This window comes from Porites lutea, chromosome 7 (genome assembly GCF_958299795.1).
Source record: "Porites lutea chromosome 7, jaPorLute2.1, whole genome shotgun sequence".
NCBI lineage: Eukaryota > Metazoa > Cnidaria > Anthozoa > Scleractinia > Poritidae > Porites > Porites lutea.
Window position 1 is genome coordinate 18,953,447 of NC_133207.1, and position 20,319 is coordinate 18,973,765.

Consider the following 20,319-nt stretch of genomic DNA (forward strand, 5'->3'; position numbering starts at 1 on the left):
AACAGAAATAGAGCGATTTGATTGGTTTATCGAACACATACAAACGCGGGTGGCTTTTGGTTGGTTAAGCGAACACTCGGGTGAAAAAACTTCATGCCCGAGAACTTTCTAGAAACCAACCCATACTTCGCTTTGACGTCATACTGCAACACGATTGGCCAATCGAACAATGCCTACTCCATATTAGGGTTTTCTTTGGCGGGAAAACTAAGGGGCCATGTTTTGATCTTTTCATCCATTGGCTGATAAAACAAATAACGAACACTTACGGAAACCATTTTTCAAGGTCATACGAAAATCGCTCTAACCCCTAAGAGTGATCAGTATGAAATTTCTCCTTGTAATATCAATGCTTTGTAAAACAGAGTGGTTATGAGAATTACGGACATGATCACAGAAGATGAATTTGCTTGATATGTTATCAACTTCTCCCCACTGCTTCTGTAGGAAATGAATAAGGGGCAACAAAGTTTGATCTTAGGGTTTACTGGGGTAAGCGGCTACCCTTGGAGTACCGACAAGTGGCCGCTTAATGGAGGTTGGCCATGGCAATACTGAGGTTCGTCATAAATAAGCCTAATCTTTAGCAGAAACGTCACTTTATTTTGACACAAACACGCGATGGGAGGGGCATTATTGGTCCATGGTCCACGGTCCACAACCGGTCGTCACCTTCTATCTCGAACTGTATTTTCCTTCATAATATTCTTCAAATTAATAACGCCAAACTAAGTGTATCAAGCGCTTGATGACCGCTTAATAGAGGTGAGAACAATGGGAGAACTCTCGTTGGGACGGCCATAAAGTGGCCGCGGCCGCTTGATAGAGGTGACTGCTTTATTCTCTATTCTTTTCTTCAAATACTTTGGGACTTTGATTTCTGGCCGTTTAATGGAGATCCAACTGCGTATGTTTTATTCCCAGTGGAACAATATCAAGGGCCTTCAACACCAATAAATAACGAAATAGGTAAAGGACGGGGGGACAATGCAAAATGATGACCAGAAACAAAGCAAATTGGCACTTGCGATGAAACATGCATCATTGTCAGCAGATACTCCATTTTGACGGATGTCAATTTACTTTGATATAGATGACGTATATCACCCTACAAATGAGCGACAGCTTATTTAAGTCGGGGTAAATGTGACGTTTCATATTGACTTAGATAGCTGGGGTGGATTCGGGCGCTCGAGAGGATGCGCAAGTGACAACAAAAATGTATCGCATGGGGTTCCTCTTTAGCGCGTTGAGTTCCGTTAACAAGATACAGCGCGATTGTCATTTTCAGCGCAAAAGACAAACCTGTCCTCCCATTCTCATTTCTCCCTGGAGCACATGATCTGAGTCAGCAAATCCTCTTTCCAGGTCACCTTTCTCGATACACATGGGCGTGGATTCAATGAACGACTCTGCAGCTATTGCCTCCTGGTAAAATAACAACAAGAAAAAATGGCTTTGGATAGATACAACTGACCAGTGAATAAAGCACGTGCAAATAAAAGGCTGTTTCCGCAAGGGGGCAAGATGAAGCGAAACTTGCGCTCTGATTAGCTCCCGAGCAGGCAGCCAAGATAGGCCTATCCACTTTGATTTTGTTTTGACCATAACAAATCCATTGCCCAAGCTTGTCGCTGTTGCGTCGAATAGACCAAGGGACTGTGTTTAGTTTATTCAATTCTATTTTGGGGGTAGAGGTAATTTTTCACGCGCAACTTCAAAGTGGCCAATGACAGCTAAGCCTTCCAAAGGAGGAAAAACACATAATTTCACTACTCCCACGAGCTGGTGAGGGCATTAAAGGATGGCAGATGAGGCAAAAATTGCATCTAAAACTTGCTGGAAAGACTTGTGATATCAGTAGAGCTATTACCTCTATGGTTAATATTCTTGGTAGTTCCTCGTATGAAATCTTGACCATCTTTGCTGCTCTTTGGGCCTGGGCCTGAGTCTCAGCTACAACAGCACCAATCACTTGTCCTACACAGGTCACCTGATCACAGGCAGTACAAATCAAGACAGGACAAGATGACATATAAACATTAACATCCTCTGTTTACAGTAAGCCAATACGGCTCCTTAAGGATAATCAAGAGGTTATCTTTATAATATTAAGTACTTATTTTCAAAAGAACACCCCCCCAATTTAAACAACTTTTTACATTATTTGAAACACATTTATCAAATAGAAAACAATGCCTCCACTGTCAAAAATAAATGGGAACCCTTGTTGCCTTATATAAGCCTTTTGACCTGAGTCTCCAAAACCTAATTAAATATAAAAATAAAAAAAAAGTACTTATTTCAACATTACTTGACTTTTTAAAACACACATTCGCCACTTGTACATCTCCCATAATACACCTTGTTTGCCCCCCAAACTTTGCATAAGCATTGTCTTCAATTTCTCTTGGGACGACTGTAATATCAAGGAGAAAGGTTATGCAAAATGTTTGGCGGGAAACAAAGTGTATTACGGGAGACGTGCAAATGACGAATTGCATTTTTACTGCAATGCAGACGATCACGTGAGAAAGTTTATCGCTTGGGAGAGGCGCTGTGATAGAATTAATGAGCGATTTTTTTAATTCTTGAGAGGAACTTTTCCGCTTTAGTTGCAGTTATATTTATTTAATAAACCTGTTGAACGTTAAAACCATTTTATATGAGTAAGATAAATATTTATGAAGCAAGATCACCTTTTCTGTTGCAAAGAGCTCTTCATCATAAATCACGGCTCCTGTTCTATTGCTACCTGGTACATCATCAGCGCCTACGTATGTTCTTACTCCAGGCATATGCAATGCCTCACTTGGGTCTACACTCCTACAAAAACCAAAGACATTAAGCCCTTCGTCTGGGACAGGAAGATTTTCTTCTTTGACCAGTAACTTTGTATGCTCATAACTAGGTTGAGGAAGATCGTCCGGGTGAACGTAGTCGTGAATAGGACTGTTGTTGTTGACAGTGACTGACGTTTCGACAACCTGTGTGGTAGTCATCTTCAGAGTCAAAATGAGTTGAATCACATCAGTTGATGGTATTATTAAAACTCTGGTTATTGACCTGATTGGTCAATTAAGTCGCGATGTTATTGGTCGTCTGTCAGTTAAGCCGTGATGTTATTGGCTATGAAGACTCGTATGCTCTCTTGCCAACTGGGCAATGGTCAAGGCAACGGCAACGAGAACGTGAAAAAAGGTTCAAAAAGCAAAACAACAATTTTGCACGTGCAGCACGCTTTTTGGTACATTTCTTTGCTGTCCGTGCACGACCACCACGTGAAATTTCCTCATGCGACGTTTTGTGAGGCTGCCCCGCCTGCGCGACATTTTTTTCTTTTTTTTCTTCCTCAACTCGGGTGAGGTCCCTAGGAATTCAACGCTAGGGAAATTCACCTACGTTTGTAGACATATTTCAGCGAATTGGAAAAAACCTTTATGCAATTAAGATTGAAAAAACCGAATCTATTACAACAGTCAGGCTATCATGATAAGACGCGCATGAGTACTCTGAGAAACCAGTTGCGAGTCATGCAACTCCTGATTTTTGGCGCAGATGAAAACCCTTCGTCTCTCGTTTTGCCGCGGCCGCGGACCAAAAAGCTCGCTCCGCTAGCTTGACAGCTTTCTGACGTGAAAATCGTAAGGCAGGCTCGTGTAAAGAGTTCAGAGGTTATTCAAACGTTGGGTAGTGCTATCCAATGGATAAATCACTATCCAGTGGATAACTATTATGACAAGAAACAATAGCGTTATCCAATGGAAAGAGATTTTTGGATAGCGTTATCCACCCTTTGAACAACTAGCGCCAGAATGAGATGTTACAGACTAAAATAAACATGCTTACAGGATGTTTGCATGGGCACGTTTGCTGAAGACAACAGCTAGATAAAGCTCTCCTGAAAAGAAAGAATATTAATGGAACAGTCAAAACCGTTTGTTTTGTACCACTGCGTAAAAAAAAAATGAAAAATTCCATACTGTAATTTTTTCGCACACTTTTCTTTGCGCCGTCCCCACTACTGTATCTGAACGCTTCAGGAGCAGGCTAGCAAAATAAGGCAGCGTTCACATTTGGTTCCTGGGCACGGTGCCCGAACACGGTACTCACTGGACACTAATGTGAACACACCCTTTTTTCAAGTGCCCACGCTAGAATTCGGGCACGGTGGCGGTGCTCGACCACAAGGTCTCCACCTTGTAGTCAGGCACAAAAGTGGGCACAGGATTCCTCTGTGCACACAATTTTTGTTAGTTCTAAGGCAGTCCACTGCTTTGTTCTCGCTGCTATAAGCGAATGTTTCAAAATGGCACCTGACAGGGCGGAAAGAAGTAACTATGTACACAGTCACAAATCGGGTATTCAAAGTGTGAACACAACATCATTTTGTGCCGGTACCCAGGCACTGGTTCCCAAGCACCAAGTGTGGACAGCCCCTTTTAAGACAACCTCCCAAAGAGCGATGAGCACTACGCTAGTAGAAGCTCCCACTGTAACTTTTCCACGATTTTTTTTAAAATAATAATGAGTCTCTTTTTCCACTAAGACTTACCTGCATACTTGGGCATATCATCACAATACACAGCCTCTCCTGTAGCCTGTTTAGCTGCTGCTAAGTGAGGCATTGGTCTGCCCACCACATCTTCCAACAACTGATCAGCAGGAACTTCCTGTGGTTATGAAAAAATGGAGACTTGACCAACATACGCCTATATTCCAAAATGGCGGTCGCTCGGAATGATCTGGGGAGAGCGGCGTGAAAACGAGGCATCGAGGGTCGGCGGTAGGATCATACTGTCTTTATGTATGGTAATCGTGTGCGATCATGCCTCAAAATTTCTCTGTTCCATACTGTACTAGGATAGTGTATGAGGAAATTCAAAATGGCGTAAAAATTTCTTTTCATAAGCAAAAAAAGAGGAAATGATCAACAAAAGCAAAAGAAGTCTTGAAAGTTTAACAAATTCTCCTCTTCAGTACCATAGGTAATGTTATGGCGAACTGCATAGGGAATACATGCACTGAAATTGTGATATTGTGGTCATTACCTGGAAAGTCTGTGTGCTGTACGTAATGTCCCTCTGAAAACCACTGGTTCCACTTTCAAACGACTTAGAAATTTCAACATTATTAGCCGCCTATACGGGAAAAACAGTACAGTTAAACCTCATTGTATTTTGTCGTCTGTTATAGACTACTTGTAGGTTAGAACCAGAGATCATAAGTGGGGTGGGGTAAGGGGGTCACAATTACTTTGTCTCTTTTGTAAATGAGATAGCTTCGAAACCTCCCCCTGTTTTGCCTGTCTCTTTGCACCTCCTACGCTATGTTGAGCTGAACTTTGCAATCATTAATACAACTAAACAAGAGGAATTTTTGCCCTAATCCTGTTTCTCGTCCCTTTGAAGACTGTGTCAACCCTGCCCACAACCATACACTGATTCAACTCTCTCTGAGAGAGAACCCTTGATACCAGCCTCAAATCTGGGTGCCTGATTCTAAGGAGATGCCCATCTTACAGGGGCGCTCGTTTATAAGGAAGAGATGACTTCCGCAGTCTCTACTTAGTACGAGATTCAGCCTTCACTTCTCAATTATGCAATAGAGCTTTTATGGGAAAATTATCCAACAAGAAATTAAGATTGAGACATCTCACCTCCTGATTGCTAAGCTGTAAAGAAACATTCAGATAGAACTTGAAAAAGAAACTTGAAGCAAGTGATCTCCTGTATTCTATTTGACCTCCTGGGGTTCCGGGTGCGAGAGGCAGATCTTCAGCTAACAGTTGACATGCATCATTCACTATACGTTCACTCCAAGTTCTGTAATGAGATCAATATTCACTCCTTAGAAAAAAAAAATTCAGAGACAGAATAAATAATATTCAGTGATGTAATATTTACTCCACACTGCTTTCACAGCACCCCTCACCCTGAAGTATGATAGTGATCTTGAGTAACGACGACGGTAGCGAAAACTTCTCTTAAAAAGTGAATTCACGCTGTTTCAAAATTCATTATTCTTATTCCATATCAGTCAATTTGTTAAATATTGTTGAAATTTTCAGGCGTTGAATTCTAAAAATGACTGTATCTAAATTCAAAACAGAAATAGAAAATGGTTGTCTTTTTACGTCCTCTGACTAGAAAACGTAAAATATGAAAATTTCACGTCGCGGTCGAACAAAAACGGCAAAGAAAAGTACAAAAAAGCTTCATGCACGTGCAAAGCTGTTGTTTTGCACTGCAAGTTTTTGGTACCATTCACAGCTCCCCACTGTGGGAAGTGGCTAATAGTTTCATAATTATACTTGTTTAGCCCGTAAAAGTCCAATTACGAGAAAGCCCTACATCTTAGTAATGTAACCCATCTCTCTGTACAAAGAAAATCAGATCAACCCCAGAAAGTTACCACTTTTAAATTCCACTTTTCGCTTTTAAATTGCTCCCGGGACGTCCTGCGCTCCTTTTCGCACAGCTCTCTCAGATGTTTTACGGCCAGCTGCTCGTTTTCCTTAACCTTAATTCGTTAACTAGACGTTCTCCTCGCTTCCTTTTGTACGTAAACATTTGCAAGAGCGGGAGCGCTTGAAAACGTGGCCAACCGCCATTGCCCATTATGCTCTCGGACCCTTGTCAAAACGTGAAAATAGGCACTTTCACAACGTAGTCGTCCAGGGACGGCAAAAAACACACACACACACACACAAAAAACTTGCACGTGCAGGGTTGTTGTTTTGCCAATCTAAACCAATTGCTTTTTTGCCGTCCTCATTGACGTCGCGTCGTCTTTGCTTGAGCTCCCTAATTTGGACACACGGCTGTTATAAAGAGGATAAAAAGAACTGAATGAGGAACTGTTTGCGGAAACAAGACGGAGTGGCTTTCCTTACCGCCCTGTAAGACCCTTGACGGTGTTCATAGCCATAACTGTTGTAGGAGCCATTCCTCCAAAGCTAAAGCTGCAGTCTTTGATTTGCCATGAAGAAGAATTGCCTTGCTTTTCTAACAGTACCCTCATTCCTGTGTTGACTATCGCAATGTCATCTTCTCGCCGACGAGCTTGTTTGAAGGCATAAACATATTCATGCTTTAAGAAAAAAGAAAATGTTCATTGTTAAAACAACTAATAGATCAATGAATTCTAAAAAGAACATTCTGAAGTGGAATTTAGATTTCCAATGAAGCATTAATTGACTTCTGAAGAAGCATAAATGTAAGAAATAAGTAGTTAGGGAAATCCAACACTTCCATCTTAAATGGATACTTTGTACATTGGAACATTCAGAACTGGAATTTAGACTTCCTTTTTACGTATTCATTGACTCCCGAAGAAGCTTATGTAAGAAATCATAATAACTTATAATCTGCAAACTGTGGGATGGTTAACGGAATCTCATTACTTCACTTATAATTCAAAACATTCATCATTCAAACAGCCAACAATCTTATGAAGGTGATGGTTACAATTGGAATTTTCACAGGTGTTTTAAATCCAATATGCCGTTAACAAATAAAACAGTGAAAAGGTTTGTTTTGTGGAATTATAAGCAATCTTGATGTTGTCTACCCTCAGCTAGAGATACATTGATTACACTGAAAAGTTTGATCACGACCCTTGGAGTTGACATTCATTTTAGCTTACAGCTCCACACCTCTCACCACACTCCACATCCAAGTCTGTACCCCTCCCCTCTGTATCCTCAGTACTGGGCGTGGCCCCTTACCCTCACCAGATATATGCCTATATTGCAACTTTACCTTCTCAGTAAATGGGATGAGAATGTTAACTAACACTTCGCTTGGTTCCAGTATTGTCTTCCTGTAGCCAGTGAAGAAACTCTCATCCAGCCTGACTTTTCTTGTTTTTCCTTACAAAATTCAGGAGATAAGAAAAAAAGTAAATACCAGTACAAACCTCGCTATCAATTCCTGTATGTTCATGAGCCAATTACCTGAAATATCTTTCTCAGCTTTGGCATAGCCATCCTATCTGTATTCCTCATGAGCTAGGGAGGGGCTATTTGCAAAAAGGCAATTTTAATTTGGAAAAATGCAAAGTAAAGCTTAGCTTGAATTCTCAGTTGGTGGTGGAGAGGGAAAAAAGAGCCTTGGTCTTTGCCTGGGTTCATGGAAAGCTGCCACAGGACAACAAGTCTTTGTCTTTTATTTGCCAAAGCTGACAACTTTGGATGGATATTTTGAAAATTTGAAAAAAATATTGCACTAATACTATTATAAATTACATATAATTTTACTGACCTCCAGAAGCAGCCAATGTTAGTGTGCACCTAGCAGCCATAAACACTGGATTCAAGTCGGATATAGGGCTGGCAGTCATAATATTCCCTCCAATGGCCTGAGGTGTAGTGAATTCATTATATAATTACTTTTAAATGTAACAAAAATAGCTCTGACAAAAGCTTAAGTGCATACTAAAAGCGATAGGTATGAATAATATTTTAAGGAATCGTGTTGTATGCCTCAAAGATTGCACTGTTTTTTACCAGATAACATGAAAAAAAAAATGTTTAATTCAAGCTCCACTTTGAGAGAGGAAAGATACTACATTATTGGGCAAAATGTTTTTAGAACAAGTCTTTGCAAAGCGTGATTTCCACATCCCACATGGTGCACACATGACAACCATTGGCGATTCTCCATATACCAGTGAGCAATTGCCATAATTTTTGTTATATATATGAAAAGGTTAGCTCTTAGGAGCCTTTGATTCTCTTTGGATTTCGCTTTGGGCAAATAGCTCACTATTTAGCATGATCGTACATTGTACTACTAAGTTTTGGGTACAAACGGGAGGTTTTTTTAACAGAGCCCTTGCGCGCGCAGCGGAGCACCATGGGTAAAAAAAATTGATAAACTATTTATCCGAGAAATTTTGGTTATGACGCCAGCGTACGTCCGTCTATACGGACTCTCCGGGTAGTGGAAAGTAGAAACGAATTCCTCCCATCTCCCTAGAGATTTTTGTGCCCTATTGTTTCAACAGGCTTTAGAAATGATTGCATATCAGAATCTGTCCAGTGATCAAATGTTTGGTGGATTTTAGGGGCCGACTATTTGACTTTTTAGGGGTTTTATGGGTGATTTCAGAAAAAAAATATCCTGCAGAATGACAAAATGTATGCGACAAAAAGTATGCGACAAAATTCCTGGGAAAAACAATATCCTACACTGAAAAAAATATTCCTCATCAGTGACGTACAATGCTGAAAAAAAAACTTACACCGTTATAGGTGGGGGAAAAAAATTTCTACCTCCAGAGGTTTGGGAAAAAATTATTACCTCAAAATCACCCATATCCCCCTCCCCCACAAACGTCCAATGGTCATGTCAACCATTTAGGGGGTGGAGGATGAAATGGATTGACACCTTAGTAAATGTCATCCATCAAATAAAATGGCTGGCGCGCGTTCATCATGTGGTGGTTTTCAAAACCAAAGTTTTGCATTTCAAGATTGAAAATACGCCGATAAAAGACACAAATGGAAAGAGAAAGTTCAATGGAATGCTCAGTTTCCTTTTTGTGGACAAACGAAAGATTTCGCTATGAAATTGTCTTTCGAAGAATTCAACCACGGATCTTTGGCTTGTTTTGAACCATCCAAGGAAGCGAGGATTCGGAAAAAACTTGAGGTACATTCTGTGTGTCATGGTCAAGGAAAGTACGTTTTTAAAAGAGAATTTTTGTATTTAAAAAAGTTTCATGGACGTTTTCTACATTTTGACATCGGCGTGAAAGAAAACCACAAAATGTGCATTTGAAATTGAATTGCTCAGCCAGAGCGGGGGTACTCGACCAATATTTGGGTATGGGTGAGAGCCGCTGACCCTGACCCTGTTTAGAACAAAAAAATTCCTAAAATACATACCCTGTTTAGGAAGACATCCTCAATTTTAGTGCCCTGTTTAGGACAACTCCCTCAATTTCATTACTACAACACATTCAAATACACAAATCATGCACACTGTTTGGGACAGACTTGCGCGAAATTATATACCCTGTTTAGGAAAGAGAGGACGAAAACCATACCCTGTCTAGCGGCACATCCCCGTATAGGCCATATAGGGAGTACCCCCCCCCCCCCCCCCCGGATGCTCAGCCGAGTTTACTTGCGTTCTCGAACGGATCCACGATCCAGGATTAACTTATGGGTTTTTGAATAAAAATTTTCAAGAAATTAAGTTATTTATATTGTTCATTCATAACAACCGTGAGATTTTTAGAGACACTTCAGACGGACTACTCCGAAGCCTGTGAAAACATCCGTTTCTCCTTACTCTTCGCTGCTGAGAGGAGAAACGGATGTTTTCGCAGGCTAACTACTCCCCTTTCTTGAATTAAAACTGAAGTGCTGTTTTTGTACATGTTCCATTGATTTCTATTCATTTTCTTATTCATTACTTGCCATTCAAGAATTTTGCAGTGTGTAGAATTCAAGAATTTCTGCAGTTTTGCAGTGTGTGGCTCTTTTTCCACAACTCCTGCCCGGAATACAGCTGACTACCGCTTGAATGAAGTTTGTTTTCCGTCGTTTGTTTACCGCTTTATTATTCTCGCTGAAAAAGTGAGCTCATCTAAAATATGAAAGAGTTCTCCTCTATTCTAACGACAGACTCGTCGGCTTTTCGAGCCCGAGTTTGTCAATTTTTTTTAAATGCAAAGTTGTAAGTTGCTGTATTTAAGTTAGTAGCGTAAAAGGTCATCGTATGCTTTTCTATGTCTGTCCTCAAAGAAAATATTATACACCTTACGGTAAAATTTTCTTTCTGATAGGGATGTCAAGATTTCTTTTCTTGACTAAGAGTTCATGTTATTAATTTTAAATTTTATTGCTTTTATCATAAGTATAGAAACGGAGGCTTCGCTTTTAGCCCTTGCTAAATCTATATATTACTACATGACAGCGCTCAAATGCCTTGATGGAATCTGTTACCCCACATACAGCTCTGCAATTCTACTTAATCCTGCATGGACTACAAGCTGACCCCTTAACCATAGTATATTTTGTCCAATTTTTCAGGCCAAAAAAGTGGAAGCCTAAATTCTTCTGAAGTATTCTGAACTAGGGAAATAATTATTAATATATAATCATTATTAGAAATTGATCTCCGTCACTTGATGTATGGTCAACTTACCCCGACATTTCTTATTTGATGACCAGCAAACCACTTAAGCATGTGAAGTATTGCGGCAAACCATCTAGTCTTGTACACTGGAAAGTTAAATAACAAACACATAACAGATATGAAAATACCGGGACACAGCAAAGAAATCAGGGTGGGTAACATTGCCACCTGTCCCTCGGCCAAATACCCTTATGGTTTACCGCCAAAGCTGTGCATCTTAAGATCCCTGTACCTCTTACCAAAAAATAAGAGCTGAATGACGTTCTGCTACCTTCAGCACAGGAGACCTGCCCATCAGCAGGATTTGTGCTGTCATTTTTCAGCATCTAAAAACGCACATAGGCTCATGCGTACAGCTAAAATCTGAAAAAAAACATTCTGGGGAAGAGCATGCCCCAGGACCCCCCTAGTTTGGGGCATCTTTGGTGCTCTAACTTTTCTTTCCGTATAATCTCATGCTATGCCCCCGTTATAAGCTTTCTTGAGCATTGCATTGTAATGAGCAAAAAAATTTAAAAATTCTTATTTACCTGGCATAGTATGACTGGCGTCTTTAAGTACGTGTTCAAGAGTAGTAAGGGTGACAGATGCTCCAAATATGATACCATCTGCAGTCTCTTCTACAGCATTCAACTCTGGGATGTGAGTGGGTGCTATAAGGATTGGATAGTTTTGATTTTTAAACTTCATTTCAATTCCTGTTGATTAGCAAAATAAGAAAATAGAACAGTTAACATTTTGGTAAACTAGATTACCTGTAGCAGTGTGCAAAGGAAGTCATGTCCGATAGCCCAAGGCTGCTGGATTTTGCTATCAGGATTTTGCTCGATTGGCAAGGGAAGTCTTTGGGGGAATTCTAATTACAGAAGAGCAGTAACCAATCCTGCTCTTCAAAAAATTGTTTTTTGGGCTACTATACATGCTAGCTACAGCCCAAATGACACACTGTAAACGGACTTTCTTTGCACCTTGCATTAGGTGTTGAAAACTTATCCCACCTAGAGCTTCCATTAATTCATGGTCTAGCGTGCAGCCAATGGGAAACTATGGGGAAAATATACTCTTATAAATAATCATTACATTTGGGAAAAAAGCAGCCCTTACCCAAGGCTGCTGCCGAACAAGCACCCAGTCACCAGATAGGCTCCTACCATTTGCTCGTGGACAGCTAAAATTTTAAACAAGGAGCCCGCCCGGGTGCTTAATACTTGTGATTCTTATGGCAATAGCCTCTATGCCCACTTCCAATGAAGGAAAGACAGAATTCCCTGCTCATTTTGCGCTTTTGAAACGAAAACATAAAACGTATGTTAGTCGACCATACGCAAAAAATTTCTGCTGACAAAAGTAAACAAACAAGCACTTTTCCTGAAATTCAAAACATTAACAAAGCGAGTTTCAAGACGCGTGATTCAAGTTTTGCGCATCTGCTTACTTATTTCAGTTCATTGATCAAAGGACTCCTAGAAATGTGACTCGGGCACCTAGCTTTTCATTTTAGGAGCCCGAAGGGCTCTCAGAAAATTTTCTTAGAGAGCAGCCTTGCTTACCTACTTCAGTGTTACCAATCACAAGTTTAGCTTGTGGGTGTTTTTCCTTCAATTCCAATAACTCCTCCAAACTTGCTGGCCGGTACCAAGTCACAAGATCTCCTTTGATGTGCAAACTTTTTGGCTTGGCAGCTTCTGGGAGCTAAGAATTCAGTGAATAGCAAACTAATGTAATAGTCTACTACCACTTTCTCGAAGTCCAGTGAATAATTTATAGTTATCTAGATACAACAGACACTTTAAATGTGGGTCATTAAATTTAAAAAAATGCTTCCAGGAAAGTGGTGGGAAAAGGACTTTCCACAAAACAGGCGATCAGCTGAAAGTTCAAGGACCAGACTTATTTCAAATAAATTATAGAAGTACATGTATAAGGACACTACTGAAGGTTAACTATTTCATGTCTTCCATTAGTACATTAAAAAAAAGCTCACTTTTAATATACTAATGGAAGACTTGAAATTTGTTATATAAAACACCCTCAGTAGTATACTTCTGAGTAAGAATCCCCAAGAGCAATAATCCTGCTTTCCCTGAAACAGAAACACTGTTAACAGGGCTATCAGTAATTGTTGTGAAGTAGGTTGCAATTCATTACAATTATCTGCCGATTTTCCTTTGCAAGGTATTCAGGTGTTCACCAAATTTCCTGGCCACTCTTTCCAGAAGCTCTGGCATGCCTGCATTCATCGCCACCTGGCAGAACAGTTGTATCGCAGTTTGTACTTCCAGATTTTTTTCTCCATAAAATTAATATTTTTTCCTGGAATTTTAACTTTGACCACTAGTGACTACATTCTGTTAGTCAATTACATTTTATCCACAATCAGATTTTAATCAGTGTCCCACAGGATGGCTTACCATCAGTTCAGGTGGAAATATCACATCTTGTGTAGGGTCGTATGGAGTGAAGTCCTCTGCTTTAAACAATTCATTGCAACCCTGCAAGTGTGACCCAAATAATAACGAAACAATTTTACATTTGTACAAATAATTTAAGAACTTTTCTCGCCTCTTCACAAAAACTTGTTGGGAGGAAGGGGGGTTGATGAATAATTGGGGGTCTACCCCCAAAATTTAAGATGTTGAAAGGGGAGTGTTCAAGAAATATCATCAACCTCAAGGGGGTGGGGGTACCTAAAAATTATAAAAATGACAAATAGTAGTGCATGCAGCATTGAGTGATTTTATATAAACAACAATATACCATAAAATTCCAAAAATAAGCCCCTCCATGTATAAGCCCCACCAAATATAAGCCCCCCAATCCAGTAACGCAGAAAACTCTCGGTTAAATCGCCCCTCCAAATATAAGCCCCCCGTGGGCTTGTACTTGGAAATTTGCTCTCAAATATAAAGTAAAACAAAGCAAAAATGGTAAATTCACTTTCAACTATAAGACTAACCCAATTTTGAAATGCAAATTTCCCTCCGTAGATAAGCCCCTCCAAATATAAGCCCCTCAAAAAAGGCCTTTGAAAAATATAAGCCCCAGGGCTTATTTTCGGAATTTTACAGTAATCTAACACTAAAAGAGTTTATTAAATAAACATTCAAGTATACAGAAAGTTCACATTTATGTCTCCATTCTGTGTTTCATTATTAGCTGTTCCATTCTGGTTTACTGTGACACAGCAGCCATTCACACCTTTACCACAACATTCCTGAAACACAACAAAACATTCATGATCAGCAGACAGCATGATCATTGACGCAGAAGCATTCTCACATTTGATTGCCACAAGGTTAGCTCAGTCAGTGAAAAGAAAGCCTTTTAAGTTTGCAAACGTGTTCTTGTGCTGCCCCACTTGATCAGGAGACCTAATTCTAGGCTTTCCTTTCTTATGCTAGCAACATTGTTAAAATGCAGGGCAAAATAATAAATTTATTATCACCTTTGTGAAAGTTTTAAATCCTTCCAGAATAGGCCTGTAGCCTGTGCATCTACATAAATTACCTGGACAGAATTGAAATAATGAAAATTTAATAAGTGCCCACACCTCGAATAAGCGCCCACTCTCAATATCCAAAAATTTAATAATCAAATAAATAAGGGAAGTCATATTAACAACAGGGTACAACAAAAAAATTTTTAACCCATTCGCTCCTGGAGATTTTGCCGAAAAACGCGTTTTGAAGCTAGTCGAGTGGTTTTCTGGTCACTGTCGTGCTATAAAGAGCTAAAACTTACCACAAACCGGTTTACAGGTCATACACTTGGCGGCCTTCTGATCCAGATGCAAAATATCAGCTTGCGAAGTTCGGGCATGCGCAGAAAGCAAAATTTCGACATAGTTTTTGGGTTTAAAAGTGACACAGCAGTCTTGACTTTTACTTTTCGCTTTCTCTCCTCCCTTCTTTTTACCCTTTTCTTGCCTCACTTTTTTTTTCTCTTGCTGGGCATTTAGTAGGCTTCATTTTGGTGGGAAGAGTTTTTAGGAAAGCTTTTAGGATCTTAGGATTAGGTGAAAGGAAAGGTAGGTGGGTAATGGAACAAGATTTTCATGGAGATTTTCAGGTCCTTGTCAGGTGGTTTTTTGCTTCTTTCTCTGGTGTCCTTGACTGAATTGTGCTCATTCTGGTATGGTTTGAAAGATCTCTTCACTCTGCACAAGTTAGCGAAGAAAGTTGTCCTTGACCGTTAAAACTGATGACGTCACAAAGGGTAGAAAGGACCTGGATCCGCACGGGCGGTTACGGGCGGTTCAGGGGCGAATGGGTTAAGGCAGACAAATTAATCTTGTGTCAAAAAGTCCATTTGTTGAATACAAGCAAACCATACCTTCAAATGCACTTTCCATTTCTACGTTTGTTGGTACAGGGTTGTTCCTTAGCAGGGTGTACATTGACATCACAATTCCAGGTGTACAAAATCCACACTGGGATCCATGGGATTTAGCAATCCTCTCCTTGTGAATAAAACATTCCAAAAAAGAATCTAGATCAGCGTTTGTTAAATTTTTTATTAAATTACCGCAATTGGATTTCCAGGTCCCAGCATGCAACAGAAAATGAATATAACCAAAACTGCAGTTTTCACAAGCAATGAGGTTAGAGTCGGAGTCTCAATCAGAAGCACAGAGCAATACAATCCAGTGAAAACAGTGTTCCAATATTATTCCAGTTATGACTCTATCACTTAATCATGATCTAGTGAAAACTGAATATTGTCAGAGTCACAAGAAGAAGCAGAGGACCCAAAGAAATCACAAAGTGTGGGAAAAGCATTTTGACTTGTCAATCCTTTAACTTCCGCTTCCCGCTTCAACAGTCTGGTTTTCACAAATGTCTTGATCACAAGTGATGCAGTCATAAATATGACTCCTAGCCCGAGTCACAGATGTTATGAAACCCCAGTAGTAACATCTGCAAAGCAGCACCAAAATCCTTGTTCTGGGCCACTAACCGACTCAGCAAATTACTGGGAGTGCATTTTGATTTCCTTTCAACCTGGCTGACAAATTATTGACAATGTTATTTTACCAGAATAATCATGGTGCATACTCAAATCCTGCTACACAGGTGCATAGGGGCCCCAGAACAAGGATATTGTCACTGTTTAATTTTGCAGACGGACTAAACCAGAGTTATGTACTGTCTGTGTGGCGCAGGCTAATGTCTCCATGCACTCACGATTTTCTCTCTTAAACTGTCACAAGCGCTATTCCGCCTCTGACTCCATCATTAATGAAAACCAGCCTAATCATTAGGGTATGGTATTTCATGTTATTTCTACCTGTACAGGATGGAGTGTAGTCTTGGTGCTTCCAATTCCTTCCACTGTGGTAACTGCCATTCCATCAACAGCACACAATGGCAGTAAACAACCATTTGCAGAAAAGTGCATGGAAAATGTCAAAGATAACAAGAAAAAAAATGACACTTTGACTGGCACTTTTGGCTAAAAATAACAGTTTATTTCAAAAAAAGAATATTTCAAATTTGTTGTTTGGTGGTTTTTAACCACTCAATGTACTGTTAAATAATAAATACAGTACTCCTGTAATCTCTACTCCTAAGGATCTCTGAGCAAAATCCTCAGATGCTACCATTCAAACAAAACCTCTTTGGAAGACTTTTCACACAGAACTATTTATTCCTTCAAAATTTTACGAGAGAAAATAATTTTTGGTAAGAGTTTTTTTCAGCCCTGTTATAGAAGTGAAAGGTTCCCTGCCAGTACCTTTTACCATTCCTTAGAAGAGACCCTCCTTTTTGGAAAATATGTAAAAAAAACTCTTGGAAAATATTATTGCACAAAGGATACTTGATCTTTTTATTTTTGTGATCGTACTTGGAGATCATGATGGTACAGGCCCCACATCCACCTTCACTGCATCCAAGCTTGGTTCCTGTTAAGCCCACTGAATATCTATTAAGGTCAACTCAGGACTGCTCTTACACTCTACATGGGATTTTTGTTTCTTGTAGGCATTTGCATATGTGCTATTTTTAGGATGGGAGATCAGCACAGGAGAGCATTAATAAAGGACAACTATTCTGAAAGTCATGCATAACCAACTGCAAATCCTCCATAACAAATTCTCATTGATCTCTGTACTCTCACACCTGCACTGGTCTGCTACCTTATACTGCCTGGTTAGCTCAGCTGGGAGAGCGCCCGTCTGCTGAGCAGGAGGTCACGGGTTCATACCCCAGCCAGAACAATACTCGAGGTCTTTAAATAACTGAGAAGGAAGTGTTTCCCATGTAATAACATCTGCAAATTGTTAGACTTCCAAGTCTTCTCAGAAAAGGACAAACAACCATAGGTCCCGTCTCACGGCACTTTCACTTATCTGGTTTTTGTAGGCATAAAAAAACCCACATTGCTGTCCAAAAAGAGTAGGGGACACAGACCCTGGTGGTATGGCCAACCTATCCTGGCCATGGGCTGGGAGGGTTATCTGTAAGAAGAGATCTTAACATGATACTCCTTCTGGTGTCAAACTACCTGTAAAAAACAACAAACACCCCAACTTTGAATGGAGGAGAGGGGGAGGGGTGTGAATTGTTTTATTCTTCAAAGTAACCCTATTTGAGGGCAAAGTCTCTACAATTTTGTTGCCGATTGTGGTTATAACAGCCGTAGCCAAAGTGATACCACTTGTGTCAACCTACAATCGGCAACAAAATTGTTGAGACATTGTACTCAAATTGGGTAACTTCAAAGAACAAGAGAATCTGCACCCCTCAAGGTAGCTCGAACATCGGCACAACATTGCATGGAGGGGATGGAAGAGGAAAAGCTATTAAAATATATCCTTCTTTTGAAGTCAGTATATGTAAAAAAAACCCAGTTTAGGGCGAGTTGTCCCAACTCTTTTTGTCGCCGATCGTAGACTAACTTAGTTATCACAAAAACTTCATCCATAACTGTTTATAGACAATATTGGTAAACAAATTGAGACCTTTTTCACCTATATATAATCAAGAACACAATCAAAACATTAAAAAAATGTCTTTATTGTTTAGTGTGGGAATACTTACCACCATTTCCTGATTCCCCCGATTTTACTTAAAAGTGCGTCTGTACTATCGTAGCTAACTATTTAAGAGAAATCGCTTTGCAAGGGTGTTGTATCGCCCAACACCTACTGACTATAACTAGCTATATACTAGACAGCTTACATGCAGAGCTTGTGACGGAAGTCTGATGGAGGAACAACAATCAAAGGATACAGTGGTTTCGAAGATATCCAAGTACCGTCATTTCAGGCTGAGGTTTTCTCTGTATTACCTAGAAAAAAAAACAGAAAGAATATGACTACTTCACTAATCTGCTTTTTCGGGTACGTACAGGTATACGTAGAAGATCGAGGGATCAAAAAAACGCGGATCGAGGCAGAGAGGTTAGACAAATTACCAACCTTTTTTCCATTGACAAAGAAAGTGATCTCTTCACTGGTTAGAGAGGGCATTATGAAGGTTAAAATCTGCAATAAGTGAGGCCGGTTTACAGTTCATACGAGCCCTGAGGCCAGCCTGGGAGAAATATGATCTGCAACTGTCCGCGATGGCGGCAAATTCGGCGACAAAATCTTGAAAACAAAAGTAAAAGAAAAGTGTCTTATCCTTTTTCGTTCAATAGCAAGGACGATAACGTTGTTTGCCTCAAACTGCCGTTGATCTTGTAGTTTGAAGGTCAAACTCAAGAAACAGCAATACACGTTCTGGGATCAAGTAAATCCGTACTAAAGTAAAGAAAGCAATATTGACCAATGAACGCTCGAATCAAAGCAATAAAGCGGGGAGGGGACAGGAGAGACATAAATCAACCCGTGTATACCCTTACAAGTACTAGAACTGCACTAGAATAGCTACATGTGTCCGCATGCATTGAAATTCGTTGCTCGTTCCAGGCTTTAAGATAATGTGAACAACGCAAAGGAAAAACAGTGTTGTGAAAAAAAAGGGTGGCAAAAAATGAGGGCGCCTTCTCTCTTCAACCCTCGCCCACTCTTTTGCTGTCTTGACTCTCCGCTCCCCATTTTGTGTCACTCTCTTCGGCTTCTTGCTGGTATTGGTATATAAAAAGCAGTGGCGGATCCAGGGAGGGGGCCCTCCCCCTTATATTTTGACCAAACTTAGGCCCAAAGGGCCGAAAAAAAAATTTTTGAGACTGTCCCCCCTCTTATCTCAGGGTCTAGATGACCACGTCCCCCTTATCAGAACGTCTGGATCCGTCACTGAAAAGTTGGCGAGCGAGGGACGGAGGGAGGAGGGAAGGTTGAGTTAGGGTTAGGGTTCCCTTTTTCCTCCTCAATCCCTCGCGCGGTTTCTTCGCGATCGCTTCTTTGTTATTTGCCCTTTTTCTTCACTAAGGAGTCTGGGCCAAGGCTAAGTTTAGAGTGACATGCGGATTATACATGAATGTGCTGCAAGGCTTTTTGAATTTCTTATTTTTCATTTTGTTTAATTATTCATCTTTTTTTTCGGACCTCTGAGCAGGGTTTATAAAGCACTAATCGTAATCGCAGGGTAACATATGTACTTCTCGAATTTGAATTCGTTGTATCTAACTTTCTTTCGCGCTGCTTCGAAAAATTAAAAGACGATAATCTAATGACCGCTAGATTCAATTAGAAGCAGTAATCCTACGAGAAGTGGTTTCTCCACTAAACGCCACGCTGGGCCGATCAGTTGGAGAAACCATTGCTAGGAGGAGGCCACCTTTTCCTTGAAATTCCTAGGCTTTCTTGGAGAATGTGATACTTTTGCCAACCTGCTAGCAAAACAGCAGGATGGTGACTTCTGAGAGTCAACTTATACCCTTTATATGCTTTTCCACCAGTTCATTTGCCAAGCGACAAAAAATGTTCAAAATTCTGGCCTAGCTGGTTGAAGAGCTTGGGTGTCCTGTGGCGTAATGTGAATTTAAATTCAAATTATGGTTGACGGAAGCAGGTAAATCTCGTAAATAAATTATGACAAGCAAGGGTGAATTATAAAGTATGCTTTCCCATCATTTCTGCTTTTGTTTACATGTATTTAATCTACATTGCTAACCTTATATATTTACTGCCGAGGGTCCTTTAAGTAAATGAGAGTGTAACTTATATAAAAGAGGTTTCGCTTTACTTTGGAAAACAAATTTCTCTCTTGCTCCTGTGTTTAAA

The 20,319-nt window shown here is 40.1% G+C and overlaps 1 protein-coding gene across 2 annotated transcripts in view; it reads right to left on the reverse strand.

Moving 5' to 3' along the window:
- Positions 1-16,566, reverse strand: part of LOC140942829 (xanthine dehydrogenase/oxidase-like) — a 29,138-nt gene extending 12,572 nt beyond the window's left edge. Inside the window, exons 1-18 of one of the 2 annotated variants that reach the window (XM_073391839.1) lie at positions 16,437-16,566; positions 15,483-15,609; positions 14,596-14,657; positions 14,275-14,364; positions 13,562-13,642; positions 12,701-12,842; positions 11,681-11,848; positions 11,160-11,236; positions 8,265-8,361; positions 7,764-7,873; positions 6,896-7,092; positions 5,660-5,825; positions 5,052-5,141; positions 4,556-4,673; positions 3,850-3,901; positions 2,700-2,826; positions 1,874-1,993; positions 1,306-1,428 (exon numbers count right to left, since the gene is read on the reverse strand). In XM_073391839.1, coding sequence (XP_073247940.1) covers positions 1,306-1,428; positions 1,874-1,993; positions 2,700-2,826; positions 3,850-3,901; positions 4,556-4,673; positions 5,052-5,141; positions 5,660-5,825; positions 6,896-7,092; positions 7,764-7,873; positions 8,265-8,361; positions 11,160-11,236; positions 11,681-11,848; positions 12,701-12,842; positions 13,562-13,642; positions 14,275-14,364; positions 14,596-14,657; positions 15,483-15,609; positions 16,437-16,547 — 2,058 coding nt within the window. In that variant the 5' untranslated portion in view covers positions 16,548-16,566. Of the gene's footprint in view, positions 1-1,305; positions 1,429-1,873; positions 1,994-2,699; positions 2,827-3,849; positions 3,902-4,555; positions 4,674-5,051; positions 5,142-5,659; positions 5,826-6,895; positions 7,093-7,763; positions 7,874-8,264; positions 8,362-11,159; positions 11,237-11,680; positions 11,849-12,700; positions 12,843-13,561; positions 13,643-14,274; positions 14,365-14,595; positions 14,658-15,482; positions 15,610-16,436 lie in introns of those variants that run through there. The other variant, XM_073391840.1, reaches the window with a different exon arrangement.
- Positions 16,567-20,319: the final 3,753 nt, after the last annotated feature.